General features: G+C 42.3%; 1 protein-coding gene across 1 annotated transcript in view; it reads left to right on the top strand.

Moving 5' to 3' along the window:
- Nucleotides 1-24,549, top strand: part of JCAD (junctional cadherin 5 associated) — a 41,364-nt gene extending 16,815 nt beyond the window's left edge. The window contains exons 2-3 of the mRNA XM_007942480.1: nucleotides 14,182-17,954; nucleotides 24,515-24,549. Coding sequence (XP_007940671.1) covers nucleotides 14,182-17,954; nucleotides 24,515-24,549 — 3,808 coding nt within the window. The remainder of the gene's footprint in view (nucleotides 1-14,181; nucleotides 17,955-24,514) is intronic.
- Nucleotides 24,550-27,674: the final 3,125 nt, after the last annotated feature.

Raw genomic sequence — 27,674 nt, 5'->3', positions numbered from 1 at the left:
AAAAAAAAAAAAAAAAAAAAAAAAATTACCTCCTCCAAGCATCTAATCCCTGGATGTTGCAAACAATGAGCATACTTGGCTATTAACCAAAATGTTGGAGGTTGGAGTCTACTCAGAGGTACCTCGGAAGAAAGCCCTGGTGATCCACTTCCAAAAAAATCAGCCATTGAAAACCCTATGGAACACAGTTCTACTCTGACACATATGAGGTTGCCATGAATCAGAGGCAATTTGATGGCAACTGGTTTTTTGGTTTTAGTGTATTTTAATTGGGTTAATAATAATAATAATAGCAAAAGGCAAGGGTTGATTATGTATCAGAAACTATGCTTAAATATATTATCTCATTTAATCCCTCCTAACAAACTGAGAAAAGAAAGCATAATTTCCATCTCCTTAATACAGGTGAGGAAACAGGGAAAGAAATGTGGAATATGTTGCTTTAGGCATACTGTTGGAAAGCTGTGGTGTTGACATTTAAACCAAGGCAGTGTGGCCCCAGGGCAGACACACCACTCTCCAAACAACTTGACCACTATGCTGCTGAGTCGGATTCTGACTCATAGCAACCCAATAGAACAGAGAACTAACTGCCCCTTAGGATTTTCTAGGTTGTAATCTTTACAGGAGCAGATCTCCAGGTGTTTTTTCCCATGGAGACAGTGTGAGTGACCCAACCCATGGCAGTTCTATTTGACCTAACTCAGCCTTCTTTGGGGGTTAGCTGCACTTCCCTCGGCTCCCCCAGGCCTAACCCCAGACAGTATCTTTTCATTCTACATTTTTCAGTCTAAGCCCTTTCATCACAAAGTTAGAAAATTAGAATGTGATTAAGAACCTGTACTAAATGAGGGTACAGCTACCAGGACCCAGATGGGAAGGCACCACATTTGGGAAGGAGGAAACAGCACCTGCCTCCACTTCTGCTGGAACTTTACCTGGTGACTTGGGTAGGGAACCATTTCTCTGCTAATTCCTCCCTCCCTGAGATGATAGTCCTTGAAGAGTTGGCTTCACCTTAGTCTCTAAGGATGAATCTATATCATGATGGTGTGCCAGATTATTTTTTCTTTAGATGCAGAAGCATCTCTCCTTGGGAATCTTTGTGTGTATAGAAATGTTTGTACATGCTCTTCTGGGGAGGCTGCTGCTGGGATGAAAAGACTCCAAAGTTACTTCTTGACTTTAAATGCAAAGTCATTACTGTGTCCTTGCCATTTTCATCAGTAAAATGGGTTGTCTGATTTAAATAGCTGTATGCCTAGAGCAACTTGGTTCCACAGTCAACGCCAATGAAAGCAGCAGTCAAGAAATCAGACGTCATTTTGCACTGGGCAAATCTGCTACCAAAAAACTACTTTAAAGTGCTGAAGAGCAAAGATGTCTCTTTGGAGACTAGAGTAAGCCTAACCCAAGCCATGGTGTGTTCAGTCGCCTCATATGCATGTGAAAGCTAGACAGTGAATAAGGAAGACCGAAGAAGAGTTGATGCTTTTGAGTCATGGTGTTGGCAAAGAATACTGAAAGTATCATGGACTGCCAGAAGAATGAACAGATCTGTCCTGGAGGAAGTGCAAGCCAGAATGCTCCTTGGAAGCGAGAATGGCCAGACTTCGTCTTACCTACTTTGGTTGTGTTTTCATAAGAGACCAGTCCCTGGAGGAGGGTATCATGCTTGATAAAGTGAAGGGTCAGAGAAAAAGGGGAAGACCCTTAGCAAGATGGACTGACATAGTGGCTGTAATGATGGGCTCAGGTATAGCAAGGGTTGTGGGGATTGTGCAGGACTGGGCAGTGTTTTGTTCTGTTGTACATAGGGTCGCTATCAGTTGGAGCCAACTTGATGGCACCTAACAACAACAACAACAATTTAAATAACTGGAGTTCATGGGTGATGCAAACACTTAATATACTTCGCTTCTTACTGAAAGATTGGAGGTGCAAGTCCACCTGGAGACACTTTGAAAGAAAAGCTTGTTGATGTACTTCTAAAAATCAGCCATTGCAAACTCAAAAGGAACACAGTTCTACTCTGACACATTTAGGGTTGTCACAAGCCAGAGTCAACTCTACTATGACTGGTGGTGGTTATTTAAGTAACTGGCTTGAATCAGAGATAGGGATTTGTGAAATGGGCTTCTTTGTCTCTTAAGTGCAGTTGTAGGATGGCTGTTGTTCAAAGGTGACATGATTCACTACCAGAGGTTCTAGCCTTTCCATTGAGGACAGGCAAGTCAGTTCATGAAGTCAGTGTCCTATCCCCTGGGTGGTCCTCCACCAATTCCCTCCTACCTGTTCTCTGTATTATTATTTTTCTTCTTCCATGCAGATCTTCTACCCCTCTTTCTTCACTTTTGTTCCTTTGCTCCCTCTCACTTCCCATTTCTTTTCCTTCTTTATGTGATTGTTTGTTAATGGTTCATGTTGTTGTTGTTACCACCCATTGAATTGGTCCCTGACTGATGGTGACCCAATGCATAACAGGATCAGACTGTTGTGATCCATAGAGATTTTTTTTTTTTATCATTATTTTTTTAAATTGTGTGCTTTAGGTGCAAGTTTACAGAGCAGAGTTTGTTTTACACAAACTCCATACAGTTTTTAATGGCTGAATTTTTGGAAAGAGCTTGCCAGGCCTTTCTCTCTAGACTATCCTAGTGTGGAAGCTCCACTAAAACCTGTTTAGCATCACAACAACATGCAAAGCCTCCACTGATGGACAGGTGGTAGCCAGCATGTGAAGTGAACTTGCCAGGAATGGAACCTGGGTCTCTGCACGCATGGTGAGAATTCTACCAGTGAATAGTTCATAGGCATAAGACTGAAGTACCCTTTTCAGTGAGTGGTTTTCCTAGTCTCTGATTTTGTTGCAAATTAAAAAGATATAGTTAGTCTCTGATTTTGTTGGGAATTAAAAAGATAGAGTACTAGAATTTTTACCACAGTTTGTAAAATGGGGCAGTATTTTTCATCAGCACCAGCAGTGAATTTACTAATTTATAAAAAGCACCCATCAACCTCAAACTGCATTGCCTAAGGGAGGGCCTCTTGAGTGCAGTCCCAAACCTTACCCTGCAGATATAAAAGGTTTTTTACAAGACCTTGCAAAATCAAAAGGCTGTTAAAGTCCTTTCCCAAAGACACTTCAAATACTGCTGGCAGCCACAAAAAAGCAGTTTGTGCCTGTTTCTAGCTCTCAAAGTTTTAAAAATGTTATGGTCCTGTTGTAGAATGAGTTACACTGCTGTGAGAATGGCTTGCAGCTTGACGTCTTCTATCGTGAGCTAAGCTTCACAGAGCCCCGACCCAAGCTTCAGTCCAGTCCAGACGACTCTGCTGCCAAATATCTGTGGCTTCAGGTGCTTTCATTCAGGTGTGTCAGCAAGCACTTTTCCAAAAGAAAATCTCCCTGAGCTACCATCATGCACATTGTTAACTTCAGTAAATTTGAATTGTTTTTTGTTCCTCTTATTCATGTGTCTAAATTTAGCATCATTTGCAAGTTCCAAGAATTTACTATGCTTCCTCTTGCAGACCCATTAAGTTTATAGCTTTTTTAAAAATAACAAAGCATTAATCTCCTGTAATAATCTACCAGTGCTTTATTTCCACTAAATCTATGCTGTTTATTGTTTATACTCATTATTGTGACATTGTAAAAGACAGGCATACCAGTATTTTAGCAGTTTGACCAGGCATTTGTATATTTTCTAGTTATATCTCTGCCAATGCAACATACTATTCTTGTTCAAATTAAACTTTCTAAATAGAAATATTTATCCATTGATATTTCAGAGCAGCTTTATCTTTTCTGATTGACCTTTACCTCATCTAACAACTACACTTTAATCACCTGACCCCATTCTTTCCCTTTCTCAAATTAACCCATCTGTTACCCTAGGCCAGAGGGTTATTTCCACAAAGTAGTGTATTAGATATTTCAAGGCATGCTGAGAAGGAAAATTTCAGGCTTCCAGGCCCGAAGAACACGAAGTGCAAATTCTACAGGGAAGGATGACTGTTGCCATCACAAAATCATGTCAGACATCTCATGTTGGGCTGGTGAACATGAGTTACTCTAAAGAGATGCCCCAAAGAGTCCTTGGGTGGTACAAATTGTTAATGTGCTGGGCTGCTTGCTAACTGAAAGGTTAAAGGTTCAAGTCTACCCAGAGGCACGTCACAAAAAAGACCTAGCAATCTACTTCTGAAAAGTCAACCATTGAGAACCCTATGGAGCTCAGTTCTGCTCTGACACATATTGGGCCGCCAGGTTTTGGCATCAACGTGATAGCAACTGGTTGAAGAAATGGCCCAGATGCCTTCTACCAGCTCAGCAGAAGAAGGTTTTTCGTTAGAAAATTATGATGTTCTTTGAGTGACACATACAACCTTTATGCTTATATTTATCTGCATAAGAGCCACTAGAGCTCCCAAGAACAGCTGGCCCATCTGGAACCAGGAACAGTATCTGAAGGGAAAGGGCTGGCGTAAAGAATGGTAGCTATCCACTAGTCCAGAATGTGATTCCTAGGTGTGGAGGCCATTGAGAGCAACCAGTATCTGCCAGATGATGTCACTTGCTAATTAGGAAGAAATCACTGGACCTGGAGATGACTTTAGTGGTATACCCCCAGCTCCATCCTTAACTCCAGAGTATAGTATAACTGATGAGGCTTTTTGGGCCAGCATGACCCAAATCTGGACCAGGTTCAGGATTTTGTTCATGGAGGAGGGAGGGGGTCACAAATTCTCAACAATGAATGTGTGTCCCTGTTACACTTCCCACTCAACCTCCTGTCCAGTCAGGCAGGCAACACAACTCCATTCAGTGTTTTATTAAGCCATGTCTCCAGTGCCCACTGGGGACAGGGCACAATGGTAGGCTATTGCATGCCCAACTGATAACAAGCTGGTACAGCTCACAAGGACCTTACAGTCTCTGTGAACATAATCCTAGAGCGTGTGAAACCGTGGTTAAAGGTCATTTCAAATATTGCCATTCTGAGAATGCCTTTACTTTTTTCAAAGAAGAAAACAGTATTTCCTGTCGTGGCTTAAAAAGAGTCATGTTAAAAGAAAAAGAAAAAGAAGCTCCTTGCTTTCATAATTAGCTTGTCGATGTTCTGTGAACAGATTTGCTCATTTTCCTTAAGCCATGTTGTCTTCCACATGTTCACATCTCAAATATTTTACAAACAGTTTTTATCAGTGATTTTATTGGCATCGTGTCTGTCTTCTGTGATAAGGCAGGATGCTGTTAGCAAGTGTGACTTCCGCCTTGTCTGTGCCTTCTTCTCCCAGGAACTCTGAATAAAGACCTTGCTTGTCTCACTGAACTTGTCAACACCATTTATTTGGGCCATCGCATTTCACTTTGCTTTCCTTATCTTTTTCCCACCATATTTTATTGTGTTCAGCATGTTTTTGTAAAAAAGTCTGATTGTTGACGTGATGTTTTCAATGTAAATCATTAGCTTCACTTTTTTTTAAAAAAGAAAAATATTGATCTCACCTGACTTTCTAGACATTAAGAAATATATTCTTGGCTTTTAAACATACAGAGTCAGTTGCACATGGATTCTGAACATAGAAGCCAGTAGAATATTTATACTTGATAACTTGTCTGGAGGAGAAATTTACCATAACTGTCACCATATGGTGTTCAGTGTGTCAAATCTGTTCTTTAGATGGTCTCTAAATTCAGGAGGAATATAATCAAGGTCATATTTTGGTTCTTGTGGACTTGTTTTAATTGTCTTCAGCTTCAACTTGAACTTGCTTATGAGCAGTTGATGATCTGTTCCACAGTCAGCTCCTGGCCTTGTTTTGGTTGAAGATAGTGAGCTTCTCCATCACCTCTTGCCACAGATGTAGTCTATCTAATAACTGTGTATTATTCCATCTGAAGTCCACATGTATAACTGTTGTTTATGTTGTTGAAAAAAGATATTTTCAATGAATAAGTTGTTGGTCTTGCAAAATTTTGTCATACAGCAATCTCCACGTTTTCACCAAGGCCATGTTTTCCAGCTACCAGTGATTCTTCTTTGTTTCCAACTTTGCATTCCAATCATCAGTCATAACACATCTTGATTGCATGTTCAGTCAATTTCAGCCTACAGAAGTTGGTAAAAATTTCAATTTCCTCATCTTTGGCTTTGGTGGTTGGTATGTAAGTTTAAATGATAGTCATATTCACTGGTCTTCCTTGTAGGTGTATAGAAAATGAGGGATATGCTGGTGTCAGATGGATTTTGGCTGAAAGCAAAGAATACCAGAAAGATGTTTACTTGTGTTTTATTGATTATGCAAAAGCATTTGACTGTGTGGATCATAACAAATTATGGATAACATTGAGAAGAAAGGGAATTCCAGAACACTTAACTGTACTCATGAGGAACCTGTACATAGCCCAGGAAGTTGTCATTCAAACAGAACAAGAGGATACTGCACGGTTTAAAATCAGGAAGGGAGTGCATCGGGGTTATATCCTTTCACCATACTTATTCAATCTTTATGCTGAGCAAATAATCCAAGAAGCTGGACTTTATGAAGAACAAAGCATCTGGATTGGAGGAAGACTCATTAACATTGTGCGATATGCAGATGACACAACTTTGCTTGCTGAAAGTTAAGATGACTTGAAGCACTTACTGATGAAGATTAATAGACTACAGTCTGCAGTATGGATTACACCTCAATATAAAGAAAATGAAAATCCTCACAACTGGACCAGAGCAGCATCACAGTAAATGGAGAAAAGATTGCAGTTATCAAGGACTTCTTATTTCTTGGTTCCACAAGCAACACCAATGGAAGCAGCAGTGAAGACATTAAACGACGCACTGGCCAAATCTGCTGGAAAGACTCTTTCAAGTGCTGTAGAGCAAAGATGTCTGTGTGAAGACTAAGGTGCACCTAACCCAAGCCACGGTATTCTCAGTTGCCTCATATGCATATGAGAGCTGAACGGTGAATAAGGAAGACCGAAGAAGAGTTGATGCTTTTGAATTGTGGTGTTGGCAAAGAATACTGAAATTTCCAAAGACTGCCAAAAGAATGAACAAATCTATCCTGGAAGAAGTGCAACTGGAATGCTCCTTGGAAGAGAGAATGGCCAGACTTCATCTCACCTACTTTGGTCGTGTTGTAAGAAGGGACCATTCCCTGGAGAAGGATATCATGCTTGGCAAAGTGGAGGGTCAGAGAAAAAGGGGAAGGCACTCAACGAGATGGACTGACACAGTGGCTGCAGTGATGGGCTCAGGTATAGCAAGAATTGTGAGGCTGGCACAGGACTGGACAGTGTTTCATTCTGTTGCACATAGGGTTGCTGTGAGTCGGAGCCGACTCGATGGCCCCTAACAACAACAGCATCACTATGTGGAAGGTGCTCAAGTGGTGCAGTGGTTAAGCACTCAACTGTGAACTGAAAGGTTGATGGTTTGAACCTGCCCAGCCACTCTGCAGGAGAAAGACCTGATGCTAGGCTTCCTTAAAGATCATTACAGCCTAGGAAACCCTGCCACCTCAGAAACCCAAGGAGGGGTCGCTATGACTCGGATCTGACTCCACTGCAGTGAGTTAGTGTGGTGGTTATGTTTTTATGTCAACTTGGCTGGGCCTGGTTGAGTGGCTGGGCAGCTGGTGGTAGTTTTTCCCCATGATGAGACTGGCAATCAAGTCCATGGTGGGCTCTACCACAAGCAGCTGAGTAGCTGCTTTGGGTATGTGGTCTGTTTCCCGTATATAAGCAGCAGCTTTGGGAATGGTCTCTAGCTTATGGTACCTTGAACCCTGCATGTAGCCATGTCTTTGTTTCAGCACCCCGCCATGCTCTGCCAACCTTAGGACTTAAAATGGACTTGAATTAATGGCCTGCCGTGTGATTTGGTAATATCAGGACTGTGCCTTTTTACTTGTCAACCTTGGGCTTGGCAGCCTCAGCAGCCAGCAGCTGTCTGAGTGAAGAAAAGCCTCTAGTTTCAATGGGCCAGGAGCTGGAGGCAGAGCTGAAGCCCAAGACTGATGGGCTTTCACCCAGCCCCTAGAGCCTGGCACTTTGAACTTGTACTTAAAGCCTCCAAACTGAAAGAGTATAAACTCCTGTTTGTTAAGGCCATCCCATTTGTGGTATATTCCTTTCAGAGTGGCACTAGGTAACAAAAACAGTTGGGTTGGGTTTAAGAAACCTTATGGGATAGTTCTACTCTGTTGTGTGGGGTCACTATGAGTCCGAATTGACTTGATGGCATCCAATAACATTATTATGTGTGGTCCTTGTGTCAGAGTCTGACTCATACTAGGTACAAAATGGATGAATGCCTCATAGTTTTCTATGTAATGTGACAATATTGTTTAATTATTTAAATTTTCCCAGATGGCCAGTATTTTTCTTAATTTGAGATTTTGGTATATAGTATAAATAGACACAAAAAAGTTTAATTCAGAATGCTTAGCCTTCTTGAGTAAGTATAAATGGCAGTTCTGAAAAATTTAAGATACTAGTGTAACATTTTGGGGAGGGGAAATAGATTCATGCCATAGAAAACTGACCACATACTTCTCTAGGAAAGGAGCTCTTTATAGTCTGCTTGTATTCTTCCTGCCCTATTTATGTCATTTTTTATTTTTCTTCTGATTATACACATAGCACACAAACAGACAAATAACACTTTGGGATTTCAGCCATCTCTCCTAAGCACATTGCATGCTTACTGTGAAACCAATATATCAGTTTTGAAAATGCACATAAGCCAAATAGTGCTATTTCTTCTATTAAGCTGAGGACTTTAGGAAAAAAATGTACAGGACTGTGAGAAGTGAGAAAGGTGTTTAATAAAAGGAGCTCCGATGGCACAGTTCCTAAGGCATTTGACTGCTAACCAGAAGGTTGGTAGTTCAAACCCACCAGCTGCTCCATGAAAGGAAGATGGGGCAATCTACTTCTGTAAAGATTTACTGCCTTAGGAGCCCAGTGGGAGTTGCTATGAATCAGAATTGACTCGATGGCAGTGGGTATAGGTTCTGTGGTGATAAAGCCTATTCACCATTAGCTTAAGAATAGAGGAGACCATGTACTTCCCAATGGTTTATTTTACTTTCTCTTTAATTGAATCTATAACAATCGTGTATCCCTAGGTGGAACAAATGGTTAACACACCTTGCTGCTAACCAGAAGGTTGGAGATTTGAGTCCATCTAGAGGAGCCTCAGAAGAAAGGCCTGAAGATCTATTCCAAAAAAATTAGCTACTGAAAACCCTATAGAGCACAGTCTACTTGGCACCCACGAGGGTCACCATGACTCAGAATCAACTCAGTGGCAATTGGTTATGAGAACTGTAATGTTTAATTAACTTGCAATTTATATGTCTTGTCCTTGGGCTTTGCATAGAGACTAAGACCTCATAGGCAGTAAGTGCGGAGAATTTTTAAGTGATTTATCTGAACTGTTTCTCAGCTGCCAATGGGCAGTAAAGTCACAGAGGAGTTCTAAAGGATGGGACAGTGGCTTCCAGAGCTGCACACAGTCTGGGCAGCAATTTGTTGGCTCACCTAAGGCATGTGGGAAAATTTTCAAGACTATCACAGAGGCCAGGAGCAATGGTTCCTAAAATAACCTTTCTATTCTGAACAGTCTTTATAGAACCTGACCCAAGCAGTGCTCTGCTAAGTGTTTAAAACCTAAGTGTTCAAAACATGATTTTGATGACAGGAACCAAGAAATTGTGACCTCTTAACATGGCCAGTGTTAAGGCAGCCTACACTGTGTGATGAGGAAATGCAGGCCTTTCAATTAGTAGTCCAGCTCTTAACCGTTTGCACTATCCAGGAATTCCTTGTGAAAAATAGTGTCTATCAAAATGTTTTAGGATGGAATTGACATACATGTCAAATAATGGTAATGTAGTAAAATAAATCATGTAAATGTGTATAGAATATTACTTAGCCATTAAAAATACGCATTTGAGGAATTTTATCATTGCATGACTCAAACCCATCAAGTCAGTTCTGATTCACAGCAACCCTCTAGGACAATAGAACTGCCTCATAGGGTTTCCAAGGCTGTAAATCTTTATGGAAGCAGACTGCCTCATCTTTCTCCTGTGGAACGGCTGGTGGGTTCGCACTACTGACCTCTTAATTAGCTGAGTGCATTAGCCACTGCACCACTAGAACCCCTTTTCAATTATATAGAAAGAAGTAAAATGTACTCTTAAATTCACATGTCTTTCATTTGAATCCTTTTCCCACTACTTAAAAGCTGTGTGACTTGGTTTTAAAACCTCTCTACTTCAGTTTCCTTATTGGTAAAATGGGGGACATAAGGTTGCCATGAGTCAGGTCTGAATTGACGGCACATAACTGCAACAACAACAACAATGGTGGTATAAAGTTTAAATGAAATAATTCATTTGGTGTGCTCAGCACAGCACCTGACACAGCATAAATAAATATTCATTAAATGTTAATGTTTAGCAAGTTACTTTTGGGCCTCGGTATCTTTATGTGGGAAAGACAGTTGTATCTACCTGAGAATGCTTGTGAAGTTAATGTGCAGAAGCACTTAATATAGACCTGTTGTTAGTTGCCATTGACTTTGCTCCAACTCACGGCAATGTTTATATAATAGAACGAAACATTGCCGAGTCCTGTGCCATCTTCATGATTGTAGTATAGATCTAACCCATCCCCATCAAGTCAATTCCAACACTTAGCAACCTTATAAGACTGAGTAGGACTGCCCCATAGAGTTTTCAAGGCTGTAACTCTTTATGGAAGCCGACTGCTACATCTTTCTCCCATGTAGCAGTTGGTGGGTTCAAACTGCCAACTTTCTGGTTAGCAGCCAAGTGCTTAACCACTGGGCAAGAAAGGCTCCTTGTATAGATCTAGGAGCTCTGGTGGCATTGTGCATAAGGCATTTGACTGCTAACCAGAAGGCTGGTGGTTCAAACCCACCAGCCACTGCTCAGAAGGAAGATTGAGTAATCTACTTCTGTAGTGATAGAAGAAACCCAAGGATGTGTCCCTATTTACAGATCTAGCACATAGTAAATGCTATTTAAGTACCAGCTGTTGCTGTTTGTAGTAAAAGTGTTGTTAAATATTCACACAAAATCAAATACCTTTTAGAATACCTACTACCATCAAGTCAATTCTGACTCATAGCAACCCTAAAAGACAGAGTAGAACTGCCCCATAGGATTTCCAAGGATATAAATCTTCATGGAAGCGGACTGCCACTTTTTTCTCCCATGGGCCAGCTGGCTGGTTCACAGCTGAACGCTTTAACCACTGATCCGCCAGGGCTCCTTTGGTAGAATACAAAGGCTATTTTAAAATACATATTCACACACACACAAAGATATATATCAGGAGTAACTATCTCTGGGTAGAAAAATTACAAGCAATTTTTTTTTTTTTTAAATTTTCTAAGGTTTCTAAATTTTTCAACCATGAATATAAATCTCATCTAAGATTTGAAAAGCAAACAGTAATGTTAGAGAGTTGAAACATTTTCTGCTTAGCCCATCATTAATCAAAATAATTGAGTCCCCTGAGCTTCTTTCTGGTTAATTGTCTTTCTGTGTTATAGTCTAGGAGCTCTGGTAGCATGGTGCCTAAGGCACTTGACTGCTAATCAGAAGGCTGGCAGTTTAAATCCACCAGCTACTCCTCAGAAGGAAGGTTAGGCAATCTACTTCTGTAGAGATACCATCTTGGAAACCCAAGGAGGAGTCACTATGAGTCGAGTCCAATTCTATGACACATAACAACGACAACATGTTATAGTCCTAGACTCTGGTCACTCGTCAGTAGTAGCTTAATACTCCTACATAGTCTTACATACCTGTTCAGATACTTTTTTTTTGCTTATATTAGAACAGGAATTCTACATGCTGGATGCATGCTAGGATCATCTGGGGAGATTTTGAATACTGTTTTTTGGGTTCCTCACTGTTGTTGTTGTTGTTATGTGCCGTCGAGTTGGACCCGACTCATAGCAACCCCTCCTTGGGTTTCTCAGGCAGTATCACTACGGAAGTAGATTGCCCAACCTTCTTTCTGAGGAGTGGCTGGTGGGTTTGAACCACCAGCCTTCTGGTTGGCAGTCAAGTGCCCTATGCACTATGCTACCAGAGCTCCTTCGGGTTCCTCACTAGATAGATTAAATCCAAATATTTGGGGGTAGACCTGGGCATCAGTGTTTAAAAGGGGCTCCCAAGGTAATTCTAATGTCCATTTGTGTGTTGTACAGACACGTAGAACTGGGTTGGTATTTGATGCTACCATTTCCTGTCTCAGAGAGAGTTGTGTCCCATAGGAAGAGCCTCCCACCCTTTCCTTTGGGTCACTCTCCAAGTTGGTCTTAGCTGTATTTCCCTTATCACCTGAAGATAAGAATTACCTGGAGTGCTACTTAAAACTACAGATTCCTGGGCCCTAACCCAGGTGACGTGGTGCCTAAGGTATTTGACTGCTAACCAGAAGGCTGGTGGTTCAAACCCACCAGCCACACCTCGGAAGGAAGACTGAGCAATCTACTTCCATAGAGATAACACCTGGGAAACCCAAGGAGGGGTTGTTACGAGTTGGAACTGACTCCAGGACAGTGAGTTTGGTTCTGGTTTAACCCAGACCTACTGAATCAGAATTTTTAGGGGAAGAGATCTGATATTATGTATATTTAACAGGTGTCCTGGGTGATTCATTCATCAGGGAAGTGTAGGAAATGTTCTAGAGCAGTGGCTCCTGGTCTTGGCCACAAGCCAGAAATTTCTGGGGTAACTTGAGAAGATACTGAAGCCTAAGTCTCCCCCTTTCCCTTCTGAGATTATAATGCAGTTAGTTGATCTGAGATACTGCCTGGGCATCAGGATTTTAGAAGTTCCTCCAGTGATTCTGATGTGTAATCAAGGTTGAGAACCATTGGCGTTGAAAGTTCTCCAAGTGTGATCCCCAACAAACAGCATCAGAGTCAACTGAGAACTTGTTGTCGTTGTTATGTGCCACTGAGTCAGCCCCGACTCATAGCGACCCCTCCTTGGGTTTCTGAGGCGGCATCACTACGGAAATAAATTGCCCAGCCTTCCTTCCGAGGAGTGGCTGGTGGGTTTGAACCTATTAGAAATGTAAATTTTGGGCCCCACCCAGATCTAAAATATAACAAAACCAGTTGCTGTGGTGATTCTGACTCATGGCAACCCCATGTGTGTCATAGCAGAGCTATGCTCCATAGGGTTTTTAATAGCTGATTTTTCTAATGTCTATCACCAGGTCTTTTTTCCACAGCACCTCTGGGTAGACGCCAACCTCCAATCTTTAGGTTAGCAGCCCAGCATGGTAACTATTTATACCACTCAGGCACATGACATCCCCTCCCACTCCCATTCCCCACCCCCCGCCAGGCCTAGAGTGAATCAGAAACTGAGCATGGGACCCAGGAATCTGGGTTTTAGCAACATGATTCTGATGCATGCTGAAGTTTAAAGACCACTGCTATAGAGCAAAGAGCCTTGGTGGCACAATGGTTAAAAGCGCTTGGCTGCCAACCAAAAGGTCAGGAGTTCAAACCTACCAGCTTCTGCAGGGGAAAGATGTGGGAGTCTGCTTCTGTAAAGATTTACAACCTTGTAAAGCCTACGGGGCAATTCTACTCTGTCCTACAGGGTCGCTATGAGTAGCAATTGACTTCATGGCAGTGGGTGGGCTAAAGAGCAGTGTTGTTAAAAGCAAGCTCTCAGACCTCACTTCTAGAGATTGTTGAGTAGATCTGTACTGAGCCAGGAATCTAAATTTTTAATCAGACCTCCAAGCAGCCCAAGACCACACCTTGAGAAACCCTGCTGTAGGGCTTCCCCTTGTTCCCTTGGGCATTTTAAAGTTCTAAGGGCCTTGACATCTCAAGTCCAGCCAATGTTTCTGATGTTCTTGTGGTCAGCCTGCCGCTGCCACTCCTAGGTCCTTGATGGCAAAACACGTGGCCATCTTCCAACCATAATTAGTGGTACATGTTTTCCTTAAAGTTGACAAGTACTGTGTGGTTGGGAGAAATTTTTTAAAAAGGTTTTGCCCTGAGTTTGACTTGGAGTGCTGCTCACGGAAGCAGAGAAGTACGTTCCTTCTGTGAGCTGCTTTCCTTCATGTAACATCTGTGCCTTTTTGTTTTGTAGATTTTATAATCAGCCACCATTGGTGTGGTCCTCTCAGCTGCAGACTGTGAAAGACCAAGCCTATCAGAGAAGAAGGGGACAGGAGTACAGTGGCTTGCTGGTTTCAAGGGACCGAGAGGACCTGGAGGTCAGAGGATTGGCCCAAGCTCACAGTCGGCCTGTTCACTTGAGGGAGGGCCCATGGGACATCGGAGCAAGGACAGAGAATGTGACGAAAAAGGCCATTTTGGAAGAAGAGCTGAGGATGTCGGGCGCTGCCAAGTGGCAGAATGTAAACCAGGAAAGCTGGAACCAGCCGAGGAAGTTGGGGAGGCAGATGTCTGATGGTGGTGGGGAGAAAACGTTTCAAGATCTATACCCACTCATTGCAGGAGAACACATATTGAATCCTCAAAACAAAGGGAAATCCCAGTCGTTGCCTAAAGTTCTTTCCCCTGAAAGCCTAAGTTGCATGGAAATGCCCATTTCGCTAAATGATGGACATTTACCACAGATTCCTAAGATGCCACTTTATCCTCCAAATTGTGCACCAAATTTGGAATCCACAAGGAACACTGAGAAGAGTGGCTTCGTTGTTCCTTTACCACAGCCTAAGTTTGGGAGACCCCTCAAGCCTCCATCTTATGAGCTACACCAACAGTCCAGGGGAGGAGTCGAAAACACCGAGTACCAGGACAGCCAGCCAACAGACGACTTGTATGTTCCCTATCTGACCAAAACCAGTGACCCCAGGCAGGAACACTGTGGGTCAGACTCTAGTTTGGAGCCTCCAGTCTATGTGCCTCCGCCATCATATCATTCGCCCTCCCCACACATCACAAACCCGTACTTGGAAGATTCAACTCCCAGATATGTGTGTGGGGGTCGCAGTCAGCAGCAGCCCCCCACTGAGAAGACCAGTGCCAGTTGCCAGCGTTCTGCTGGGTCCCTGGGAACTGGGAATGAATACAATGCAAGCCCACACTCTCCTCATGGGCTTCCCCAACACCCCTGTTCCGCCACCACTCACAACAGCTCTGTTCAGTACATTCCTTTTGATGATCCACGTATTCGACATATTAAACTAACTCATCCCCAAGGTTTCAGTGATGAAACCCAGCTTTATGATAAGTTATACAGCACTGGGCCTGCTGCTCCCCAAGAGCCAGCTCATAGGAAAATGCAACCTGGTGGTGCCTTTTTAAATGCACACAGCATGACACCCATGGCTGGGAATGAGCAGGCCCCTGCCACTTCTGATCCCAGCCCCCAGTGGCTGCTGAGCCGGGTCCCCAGGGATGGAGAACCCAGTGACATTGTTGACCAAAGAGACAACTGTGCCGTGAGAGGACAGCGACCTGATGTGAAAGGCGCCCAACGCGGACACTCCGAAGGCCACGCTTCTTCCCTAAACCCACAGGCCGAGAGTACCTGTGAAACCATAACCAAGCTCAAAAAGTTTGAAACTGGGCTCCAGACCAAGAAAAGTTCAAAGACAAAAAAGAACGAGACTGTGTTTTGCTTGGTTTCCATCCCAGTTAAATCTGAATCACATCTGCCAGAGATAGATAGGAACAACAATGACTTAAAGCAGAGTGCTGATAAAAAGAATGGGCTTGATAAGAGCCCAGGGTTGCAAGAACAAAGTCTGCTGAGCATGTCTTCCACCGACCTGGAGCTGCAGGCACTCACAGGAAGCATAGGCAGCAGAGCAGAGCTACAAAAACAAAATCTGAGGGAAACAGAAGACAAACAAACAAATGATCTAAGATTCATTCACCCTGCAAGACACAGGGAGCTCAAATACTCTGGCTCTTGTCCAGGGCACCAGTTTAGAGACCAGCAAACGCAGACTAGCTTCACTGAAGAATCCAAAATCTCACAGCTCCTCCCTAATGGGAAGCCAGGAGGCTCAGGTGATTCAGTGCTGACTCCTGATCACTCAGACCCCACTGCCTCTGGTGCTCCGATGCACACAACTTTAGCTCCCAGTGACCAAAAGCAGGGGGCAAATGCTCATTATTTAAAAGGTCAAATGTATCTCAGCCCCTCAAGCAACAGCGCTTTCTCAAGGACGTCCTCAGGCATGAGTCAGGCCCCTGCACCCAAAGCATGCCAGAGTCAGTCTCACAAGGATGTCCACGGACACAGAGCCAACCCTCCAGCCAAGGACGAGGTAGCGAAGGGGGAACCAACTAGTCCATGCAACAGTCAACAGCTGTTTGGTCAGTTTCTGTTAAAACCTGTGAGCCGTCGTCCCTGGGATTTAATAAGTCAGTTAGAAAATTTTAACAAGGAGCTTCAAGAACAGAAAGAGAGCAGTCATAGCAGCAGTGAAGGTAGCAGTGAAGGAAGTGAGGCAGACGGGCAACAGGATAACTATACGGACTCCAGATGGAATAATTCTGGATTCAATGGCTACAGCCAGGCAGTGAGAAGTGAGCAACAGCCAAGGATCCTGGTACCAGAGGATCCTGGATTTAGGTCAGAAAGAGTGAAGAGTAAGTCTGAAAGCTGGAATGAGGAGCAGAAGGCTGGACCTCCAGCCCTGGGCATCCTGCAGGCAGAAGATAGCAGAGGGGAATTGTTCAGGTCGGCAGATGGAAACTGGATCACAGAGAAGAGAAACCAGGAGGTTGGAACTAGAAGAAGCAAGCCAGCAGTCAGCCCAGGTCCTATGAAAAGAATGATGGCATTTAGATTAAGTGACACAGAACCAGCCCCTGAACTCTACCCAGCTGAGCCAAGGAAGCCACAGGAAAGGCAGGCATTTGCCAATGATATCAGTTCTGTGGAACCAAGCAGAATGGTCACTCCAGAGGCTGAGAGTGAAGAAGAGAGGGAGACAGCGTTTCCACTCAATCTTTCTAACAAAAACCGAGGACTCTCGGCACCAGATTTACGGTCTGTGGGGCTTCATACGGGTCAAGAGAAGAGAGCAAACCAGTTAGATGGCTCTTTCGAGAAAGCAAGTGCAATAGAAATCCCCCCAAATGAGTCCCTTCAAGAGAGGGCTGAACGGATTCTGGGCATCGAGGTTGCCGTGGAGTCCCTCCTGCGGGCCAGCAGGAGAGCAGGACATAATCAGCACCCTGAATCCAATGAAAGTGCCTTCAGGATGGATTCACCCAGGGAAGAACCCCTGACCAGCTCAGCTCAGCCAGATGGCCCCACAGCATCAAAAGATGCCTTTTATGGCCGAAGAAAGTGTGGCTGGACTGAAAGCCCTCTCTTTGTAGGGGAGAGAGACATGACTAGATGGACTCCCCACGTGTCTGCCCACTCAGGTACGGATGGGGCCATCACCTGTGACGCCTCCAGCCCTGAGCCGCAGCCCAACTCACTGGATCCCAAGTCCTTGGATCAAAAGAACTCAGAGACAAAACCACCCTTCAGATCCACTTTGTTCCATTTTATCGAGAGGAGCCCAAGTGTGGCAGGCTCAGAAAAAAGGTACAGAAGCACTTCCAAAGTGATTGAATGTTTACAAGAGAAACTAGCCTCCCCACTGAGGAGAGCAGACCCTGACCGCTTAATGAGAATGAGAGAGGTGGACTCTGTGTCCCGGATGAGGCTTCTGAGCTCCAGGAGCACGGATTCCATGGAGGAGCCTGAGGAACTGAAGATGGAGAGAGGCCAGGGGGAGCAGCCAAGAGCCTTTGTGTCTCTGAATGGCAGGGACCTGCCACGGAGAGTGGCTTCCATCCCGACGGGCATCATCTCTTTGGAAGAAAACAGGCATCTGGCAGCACAGAGTGCAAGGAAGAAAAGTGATCAAGACTTCTGGTGCCCAGGTGAGGTATTGAGCAGGAGGGCAGACTGTCAGTATTAATTTGGAATCCTCGGAGTAGTGCAAATGGTTAAGTGTTTGACTGCTAACTGAAAAGTTGATGATTCAAGTCCACCCAGAGGCAACTCAGAAGAAAGACATGGTGATCTACTTCCAAAAAATTAACCGCTGAAAACCCTATGGAGCACAGTTCTACGCTGACACACATGGGGTCGCTGTGAGTCAGAGTTGACACAACAGCAACTGATAGAGCATAAAAAATATGAGGCCAGTGGGTAATAAAAGTTTGCCTATATAGAAAAGAAGGGGAGCTCTGGTGGCGTAGTACCTAAGGCATTTGGCTGCTAACCAGAACACTGGTGGTTTAAACCCACCAGCCACTCCTCAGAAGGAAGATGGGGTGATCTACTTCCGTAGTGATACTGCCTCGGAAACCCAAGGAGGGGTTGCTATGAGTCAGATCTGACTTCAGTGGCAGTGAGTTTGCTTGTTTTTATATAGAAAAGATAAAGTTGAATTATTTCACCAAAAGGTTTCTCATTTTGCAAAGAATTATCCAGAAGCTTCCTTTAAAATTCAGATCTTGTACCGAAAATGATTATATAATTATAAAAATTATATAAACTACTTTTCAAGCCCTTATTCAAACCCACCAGCCACTCCTCAGAAGGAAGATTGGACATCCTACTTCTGTAGTGATACTGCCTCAGAAACCCAAGGAGGGGTCGCTATGAGTCGGAGCCAACTCAGTGGCAGTGAGTTTGGTTTTTGGTATAAAGAGCTAAATCATTTAAGTATTCCAACATTAGTGCAGGCAACTTAATAAATCCTTTAGACTGTAGCATTTGTGCTTTTTAATATCCCCTAAAATAACAGGCATTCTCGCAAGTCTCCCTCATTGCTCTTCATTAACTAGATAAGAAAAGACTCACCAGATCCTTAAATTAACTATCTATCCCATTATGCTGGGTCTTACATTCACATCTTCCAAAATCTTTTCCCCATTATCTGTTTTCACTACCACTCCAATTGTGAAACCTTAAGAGTTAGTTTCTCAACTCTCTGCTCCAGGTCATTCTCCCGCCAACTATGCTCCTTAAAGTCCCCTGAGTGTTGACTGCTAAATTTCAGGTGACATGTTTTGGCCACAGCATCCTGCAGGCCTGTCAGTTTCTGATATGAGCTCAGTTTCTCCATCCTCTTACCTGAATGTATTCCTAGAGCCTACTCTTCTTCATAAAACCACAAGGAAGTTTTTCCCAACTGGCAGTAATGAGAATTCTCCACAAGCACAATTTCACTATCTGAGTTCTGATACAGACAGGCTGGGAGAATTCAGACCTTCCAGCATCTCTGTTGCAGGCACTGAGCATTTTCTTCAGATGCTGGGCATTGATCAATGGTTCATTCTAGAAATGATAAGGAGAAGAGTTGAGATAGATGTCAAAAGGTCCACATCATAAGTCACATGGACCTTAATTCATTTAGTTCAAGCCTTTACTTTTAGTAACATGCTTGGCTGCTAACTTTAAGATTGGAGGTTCAAATCCACCCAGAGGCCCCTCAGAAGAAAGGCTTGGTTATCTACTTCCAAAAAATAAGCCACTGAAAACCCTGTGGAGCACAGTTCTGTTCTGACACGTGGGGTTCCTTTGAGTCAGAATCAACTCAAGGGCAATTTTTTTTTTTTTTCATAAAGGAAATCTGCTGCCCCAGGATTTGCATTTTAGGTAGCTGCTGCCAGAATCCCCACCACCTCCTGAGCCCACCCCCTCTCCATTTCACTGCTACCCCCAACAGGCTGGTTCTATCCTTTCCCCCAACCCCAACCCTTTCTTCTTTTCTGAAATCTAAGGATTCAAAATTAGATGGAAAAGAGCACTTGTTGTTATACCTTGAAGAATCTAGAAATTTGTTGTTTAACAAGGAAATCTGCTTTGGCACTTTTTACATTTTCTCCCAAAGACAGTGTGATTCACAGGGGTGTTAGCCAATGTTATTCTATTCCTTATGCAAAATGCATTACTGAAATACATTTGCAGGGTCCTCTTGGGTCACCTTTTTATGACAGATCTGGTATTTGCCAAGGAAGAGAATGTTAAGAATATGAAGCCTTTACCATTATGGTAGGAAAAGTGTTGTAGGTTTAAGCATGATCTACCCCTCCTACCCATCCCCCAATATATGTGCTTGCTTTTAAATGCTAGTTTAAGCTTGGTGGGTTGCTAAAGTGAGTTTCCTCATCTCTCTAGCACTGAGGTGAGCTGTCCATGCCCCATGTCTTCATAATTTAGGCTCAGTAGATGCTAATCTATAAGACGAAGATGGTTCCTTCAGTCTTACCTCTTCCTGAGAATTGTAAGGATTTTAAAATAGAACAACAACCTGCTATAAGTAAACACCAGTTTGTAAATATTTCCATGTCTTAGTCCATGACCACATATTTCAGGAGGTATTTTGTAGTATAAAATTTCCAGTTCAGTAAAACTGTCCTTAAATTATTAACTTGACCACTTGGCATGTGAATGGGGTTGGGTAGGTAATTGAAAACATCCAATGAATGCGTATTTTAATTTTAGCCAGACATTAAAAGCACCTCTCCCATGACCTTGCTATAATTATTTTTTGAGCTATAGTTGTTAACAAGTAGAAATTTTAATTATTTTTTCCTTTCCTCACTGCCTCATGCTTTTTTTAAATATAAAATATTTATTCATTGGTTTTTCTAAAATGATAATTGACAAAGAAGTACTGTGTATGGTTTTAAAAAATAAGTTGAATAGTACAAAAGGATAGACAATGAAAATCAAGTCTTCCTACTGCAGATGCCCTGTCTTAGGCTGGGTTCTCTAGAGAAGCTTACACACACACACACACACACACAGATTTACCTCAAGGAAATGGCTTACGCAGTTGTGGAGGCTGGAAAGTCCCAAGTCTATGGTTCATGCACTAGGCTGGAAGTTCCTCCTGACTCATGTAGCTTCAGGGGCTGATTAACCTGAGATTGGCAGGTAATGCAGCAGGCCGCTGGCTTGCAGAGCCTGATGGCAGGCCACTGGTTCAAGTCTAAAGAACCAGAGGTCAGATGATGATGAGACAGATGCAGGATCCAGAGAGCTTTGCCAAGATGCCCATATATATTGGGTGCAGGCCACACCTCTGAGAAGCATCCTTTCAACTTAGTGGCTGCTCATAGCAGATGTCATCATGGAGGTGATTACATTTTATCAGAGCTCATCATGGATGACTATATGTCAGGTGCATTTCTCAATAAACAATAAAATGACCAAAAACCTGAGGACAGACCTTGGTTAACTTGACCGAGTATCTCTGGTATTCTCAAATAATTAGATAGCAGGGTACCACTTACGATGAGTTTTTACATATTCTGCTGCTCAGTTGGATAGCAGAATGGACTTTATCTAGATGGTCACCAGGCCTCAATATTCAAAACTAGTTATTTTCAGAGGAATATGGGTCACATGACAAAGATAATAAAACTTTTCGACTCACTATTACTTCATGAATTAGCATAAAGCCTTGTTGCTATGCTGCTGATAAACTTTTGGAATTTTTTCTACCTTTTGATGTACATTATAATTTGAAAGACAAGAGTCCTCATCTCCATTCCCACTTCTCTCCTACCCCCTTTACTCAATGTGCTGGAGCCATTTCATTGCTCCCAAATTCAGAACCCATTTAAATTCAGATTTTGTTCTGGAACTGTAAAATAAGATCATATTATGTATACCTGTATTCATCCCAGAAACACACACACACGTCTAGAACTTTATTATTTGTGTTGTGTTATAATATGTATCATGTTACACTAAAGTATCTCTATAGCAGATGCAAGATGGTCATTTCAGCAAACATCATTTTAATGCTCTCTTTTTGGCTCTGCCTAAGAAATCATCAACTCAAAACTAATTCCTATCTCAGCTAGATGGATTATGTTCCAATTCAGAAGCGTAATAAGAGGCACTGACTGCCCAGACCCCCTAGTTCCATCAACCTCTGTTACACTCCCTCTTAATATGACAGGAGGTGAATAAGGAGATTATCTGCTTCAGGCCCCAAGTGAGGGAAATCTGGGAAGGCCTAATGATACCAAATAGTGCCATCTGAAGTCTAGATGTTTGTCCATCTTCAAGGGCAATAGCTGTCAAGGGTATTAATACATGAAATTCCCTCCAGGGCTGACCTTAGTGCAATGTCATCAGCTTAAATAGAACCCACAGGAACCAGGATTCTAAATATTCAGGGTAATCACTCTATCCCTGGACCCATGCTCTCTCTCATAGTAGTCCCTAGTCACATATGGCTGCCAAGCACTGAAATATGGCTAGTCCAAATTGAAATATGCTCTAAGTGAGCCCTGGTGGCACACTGGTTAAGCATTCAATTGGTAACCAAAAGGTCGGTGGTTCAAACCCACCTAACTACTCTGCAGGAGCGAATACTTGGCATTCTGTTTTGGTAAAGATTATAGCCTAGGAAACCCTGTGGGGAGATAAGTATAAAATACACACCAGATTTCAGAATTCAAAGATATAGTACCCCACCACATACACACATACCCCAAAAAAAGAATCTAAACTATCAATAATTTTTATATTGGGTACATGTTGAAATGAGACTACTTTGGATATATTTGCTTAAATAAAATAAAATTAATTTCACCTCTTTCTTTTGTTTTAATGTGGCTACTAGAAAAAAGTAAGTAACATAGGTGGCTCGCATTATATTTTCCTGGACCTAGCCCTCCATGATCTGAACAAGGAGCTGTTGTTATTCTACAGAATTCTTACCATGGTTTCCCTTAGCTTTACCCGTGGGGCTGTGGGGCACAGGGGCATTCTATGGAGGAGTCTCCAGTGTCCCTACCACAGAGGTGAGCTGTTCAGTGTCATGTCTTTATAATTTGGGGCTCAATAGATGGTCAGCTTCTTCCAGGCCTTCAGCTAGCCGGAAGTTTAGCCTTCACACATATTTCCTCCAATACTGACTGGCCTACCCCATTCTCTGTGGTGAAAAAGACATCTTTACTCACAGGAGGTACCTCTGAGAGTCAGCACACCATGAGGCTGAGTGAACACAGAATGCAGTACTCAGCTGTTGTCTTATGTTGTTATATGGGAGTTTTGTTAAGTGTGGAATGTCAGGAGAAGGCCAACTCCTATGCCCTCTGTGCACAGATGGGCACTTGGTTCAGTAAGGCAGACTTGACGGGGAGCAGGCTGCCTTTCCAATCTGGTATAAAACATCTGCCTCAGAGTGCTCCAGACATGGTCTTAGTCATTAGAAATATACTGTAGATAAATTGGAAAGGTGTGAGGAAGGCATGGTAAGACCCATTGACTGCTACAGAAACTAGAATTCACATGGTTGTCAGGATGGATTTGAGAAGAGATTGCTTGGTAATTGTTTCTCTAATTATTAAATTGTACCATCCTTCCAGATTTCTTAAACCTTATCCCTTCAAAAATTAGGAAACCTTTCTGCTGCTGTGGCAAGCATTTTGACCATGCGAGTAACTGAACCTCAGGTTTGCCTGTATTCCAGAGATCTGTGGACCCAGACTTTGTCAAATGCAGGAACACCAAATACAGCATGGAAAGCACTTTAGGGTTCTTTTGTGTATGCTATTCAATTTTGGAAGTCCAGGCCAACTGGGCATGGTGTGGAATTTTCCAGGATGGGCTGGAGAATGGATCAGTGTGGTGGCCCAAACTCATATACACACATACATGTGTGTGTGAAGGCCTTAGATGACGATTCTTGCAGGCATGCAGCCAGCCCTGTGGTCTGCCTGCTGGCTTGTGGAAACTGGGGACAGGAGGTCTCTAACTGCCTGCCTAGCAGTCAAGATTTCGGGGTCCCCTGCCTTCTAGGGAACAACATTGGGTCACAGATATGGACAATCTTAACACAAGCTTTCAATCAACTAGAATTGTAGTTTACCAAAATATAAATAAAACTTTAAAAAATCTTTGTTAGCATCAGCCAAACACATCACTGCCAGTTTACACACGTTGCATTTAAAGTTAATTATATTCCGTTATGAGCAACAGGAAAAGATCATCAAAATATTAAGCAACTCACATTTTTCCATCTGTGTTTGGGTAATGATCATACCAAAAGAACCAGATCTGTTGCTGTGAAGTCGAATCTGACTCATGGCAACCCCATGCGTGTCAGAGTAGAATTATGTTGCATGGGGTTTTCAATGGCAGCATTTTCAGACCTAGATCACCAGGTCTTTCTTCTAAGGCACCTCTGGGTGGACTTGAAGCTTCAGCATTTTGGTTAGCAGTCGAGCACATTAACTGTTTGTACCACACAGGGTTCTAACGATGGCCCTCTAAAACAGCCTTTTAGCAATCATTTTTCACTCCTAGTGAAAACAAGACTTTTGACGTGTTTAAAAATTAACTTTTAGACACTTTTTTTTTACACACTTGGATTTTACTGCCTAAACATGTTATGATCTGAATATTAAACACAAACAGACCAGTTGAATATATAACAATTTATCTTTTCTTCTTTCACTTTTCACAGATTCGTATGATCCTAGCCGAGTGGAAAGGGTGTGATGAGATGATACTAGTGACGTTTGGGACCACTTCAGTGTGCTAATTGAGTTTCCTCTGATTTGAGTCCATCAGCCCAACTGGCCCACGTACAAGCTGGAAACTGTGGGTGTTCAGTGTTGATTTATCTTTCACCACTGCCACTAGGAAATTAGTCATTCAGTATTGCTTTGTGGAGATAAAGCAATAGCCCATTGAAACCATCTGTTTTTAGTGCATGAAGATTTAATCCCTGTATTTAGAAAAGAATTTTCAGATGATGGATTTGGCCAAGTTGGTATATAGTTTGGTGCAAATCTGGTTCTGTGTGAACCTTCAAACATGGGAGTTGAAGTGAAATGATTTCGAAAGGATTGTCAGTGTTATAAGTTCCCCTTCCTCACCTCCACAGCTTGTGTCCCACACTCAAGATACAGATTTCATGGCACAGGCCTGGTGTTTCAGCACTTTGAGTTTTGGGGAAATGTGGAATGAATATATATGATCCATTTCTAATCAATTTGTTGTTCTGCTGCTGGAAGTAACTTTACTTATGAGTAACTTGCCATCAGAAAGTAAAAGCAATATCTTTTAAGTTCCTAAAAGAGTAAAACTTGTACTATAATGTACTAAGAGTATTTATCTGGCAATGAAATACTTTGATCATTTGCAAATAGGCCGTTGTCTGCTTTGCACTCAGTATTATCTATTTTTATTTTCTGTATGGATGTTTAGAAATTCTTTATATGAAGAAATAATTGCTGGTTTAAAATAGACCATTTTAACAAAGTAACTATATTTCTTTTTACAAAAATGCTATTTTTCTATGATGTAAACAATTGTTAGGTGGCAGATTTTTAAGGAAGTATTATTTTATTTAAAAGAGTTGGTATCCCCCGGTGTGAAAGGAACCCAGAGACGGTTCACACTTGCTATATACTATGTCCCATATGCACTTACAACACTGCGACTTTTATTTTATTGTAAAAATAGATGTCAGTATATACATTGTAGGGTTAATAAACGCTCACGAGAATTTTTCACAAATGTAGCTGTAAGGTTATATTTGAAAATAACCCTTTCAAAACCAGCCAACATCCTTACAACAGTTTTTGCTGCCATATCAACGATAATTACCAAAATGTAGTTTCAGCCTTGTATGTCCGTGGGGGTCTGCCCCGAGACTCTGCTTTCCTGCCCCCTGCCCTGTCCCTTTAAAGAAATATGTATTTTTATCTAGAATGCTCCTGAGTTAGTCTCTGCATATTTTTCCAAAGTGCTTGGAGACATTATATATATGCCTTTACAAAAGTATTATGAGGCCTATGTAATCTACTGTGTTTAATATTGCATTAATCTGCACAACGTGTATGCATTTATCCTTCTAAGTAAGGTATTCTTCTTAGTTAACATTTCATAAAGTTTCAGTAATGCCCTTCCTTCATTCCTTCCTCCTGTCCTCCCTTTCTCCCTTCCTCTCATCCTTCCTTCCCTCCTCTTTCCTCCTTCCGTTCTTCCTTTTTCCTCTCTCTCTCTTTTAGTGAAACCACCTTATCTAATTTTAGTCTTTTCAAATTCCTAAAATGTGAACTGTTGGGTGGTCTGTAATTTGGCCCTAAAACAACTCTTGCTGAGCTGTCATGGCCTGTTTTTATCTGTATCATATGATTTTATTTCACAAGAACGTCATGTATTTGGACTGTAATAAACAAAACAGACTCTAAGTAATTCTGAAAAATCTTTTCAAATACACTTATCTGCAGCCTTGGTTCTTACCTATTACTCATAGTCACCTCTTTGCAGATTGTGGCTTTTCTGACAAGTTATAGTAGGGCTCTAGTTTTCACAACAGCAGTAATCTGAGCCAAGTAATGGTGGAAACTTTCTTTCTCTCAGGAATGATTTAGCAAGAAAGAGGTCTGTCACTCTGTTTTAGTTGATTAATCATTCAAGTCATCTGGTAGAATGAAATGAGGGCTGAGCCACCTGGAGGTCATTGTGGGGTTGTCCTTCGCTCTTCAAATGCAAATGAAGAAGACATATGTGTGTATTTGTATGTGTGTATAATATGTAAACTCAAACTCACTGCCATCAAGTCGATTCTGACTCATAGTGACCCCCATTGGGTTTTCAAGGCAGTAAATCTTTACAGTAGATTCCCCCATCTTCCTTCTGTGGAGCTGCTGGCAGGTTTGAACTGCCAACCTAATGGTTAGCAGAAATATGCCTTAAGCACTGTACCACCAGAGCTCCTTGTATAAAATACACACACACATACATACATAATTAATAAGGAAAACGCAGAAGTGATGCATTTGAATTGTGATACTGGCAAAGAATATTAAATATACCATGCACTGCCAAAGGAATGACCAAATCTATCTTTGAGGAAGTACAGCCAGAGTGGTCCTTGGAAGCGAGAATGGCCAGACTTCGTTTCTCATACTTTGGTCATGTTGTTGGATAGGACCAGTTCCTGGAAAAGGATATCATGCTTGGTAAAGTAGAGGGTCAGCAAAAAAGGAAAAGATCCTCAGCAAGATGGACTGATATAATGGCAGTGACGATGGCCTCAATCATAGCAATGATTGTGCGGATGGTGAAGGACCAAGGAGAGTTTCGTTCTGTTGTACATAGGGTCACTATGAGTCAAAACCGGCTTGCTCAATGGTACCTAACAACAACAATATATATATACATACATATACATATGTATGTACACATACATACATATACTTCCACAGTCAAACCTGTGAAAGCCAGAACCTGTGTAAGGCAGAAACCTATCAGAGACAGAAAGCTCAAATATTTTCCACTAACAGTGGTATAAAAGTGGTAAGACAACATCCTGTCAAAGGTGGAAAATCTGTGTGACTCAGAAAACATGGCACAACAATTGAGTTCCAGTTCTCATAGGTTTTACTGTATTATATGTGTGTGTGTGTGTGTATATATATATATATATATGCTCTATTCTTATGCCCTCTTAAATTCTGTTGATACCATCTTAAGTCTTCCTTTGATAAAAAAAAAATAAGTTTTAATGTTATTCCTCAGAAGAAAAAATTATACCGTATTGCCCTCAGCTGGCAACCAAAAGTTGGTGGTTTCAACCCACTGGTCCCTTGCTGTGGATCAGTCTGCTCTGT

This window comes from Orycteropus afer, unplaced genomic scaffold, assembly GCF_000298275.1.
Source record: "Orycteropus afer afer isolate SDZICR_OR568_19922 unplaced genomic scaffold, OryAfe1.0 scaffold00090, whole genome shotgun sequence".
NCBI lineage: Eukaryota > Metazoa > Chordata > Mammalia > Tubulidentata > Orycteropodidae > Orycteropus > Orycteropus afer.
Note: the sequence above shows the minus strand (reverse complement) of the source record. Positions and strands in the feature narration are given on the sequence as shown.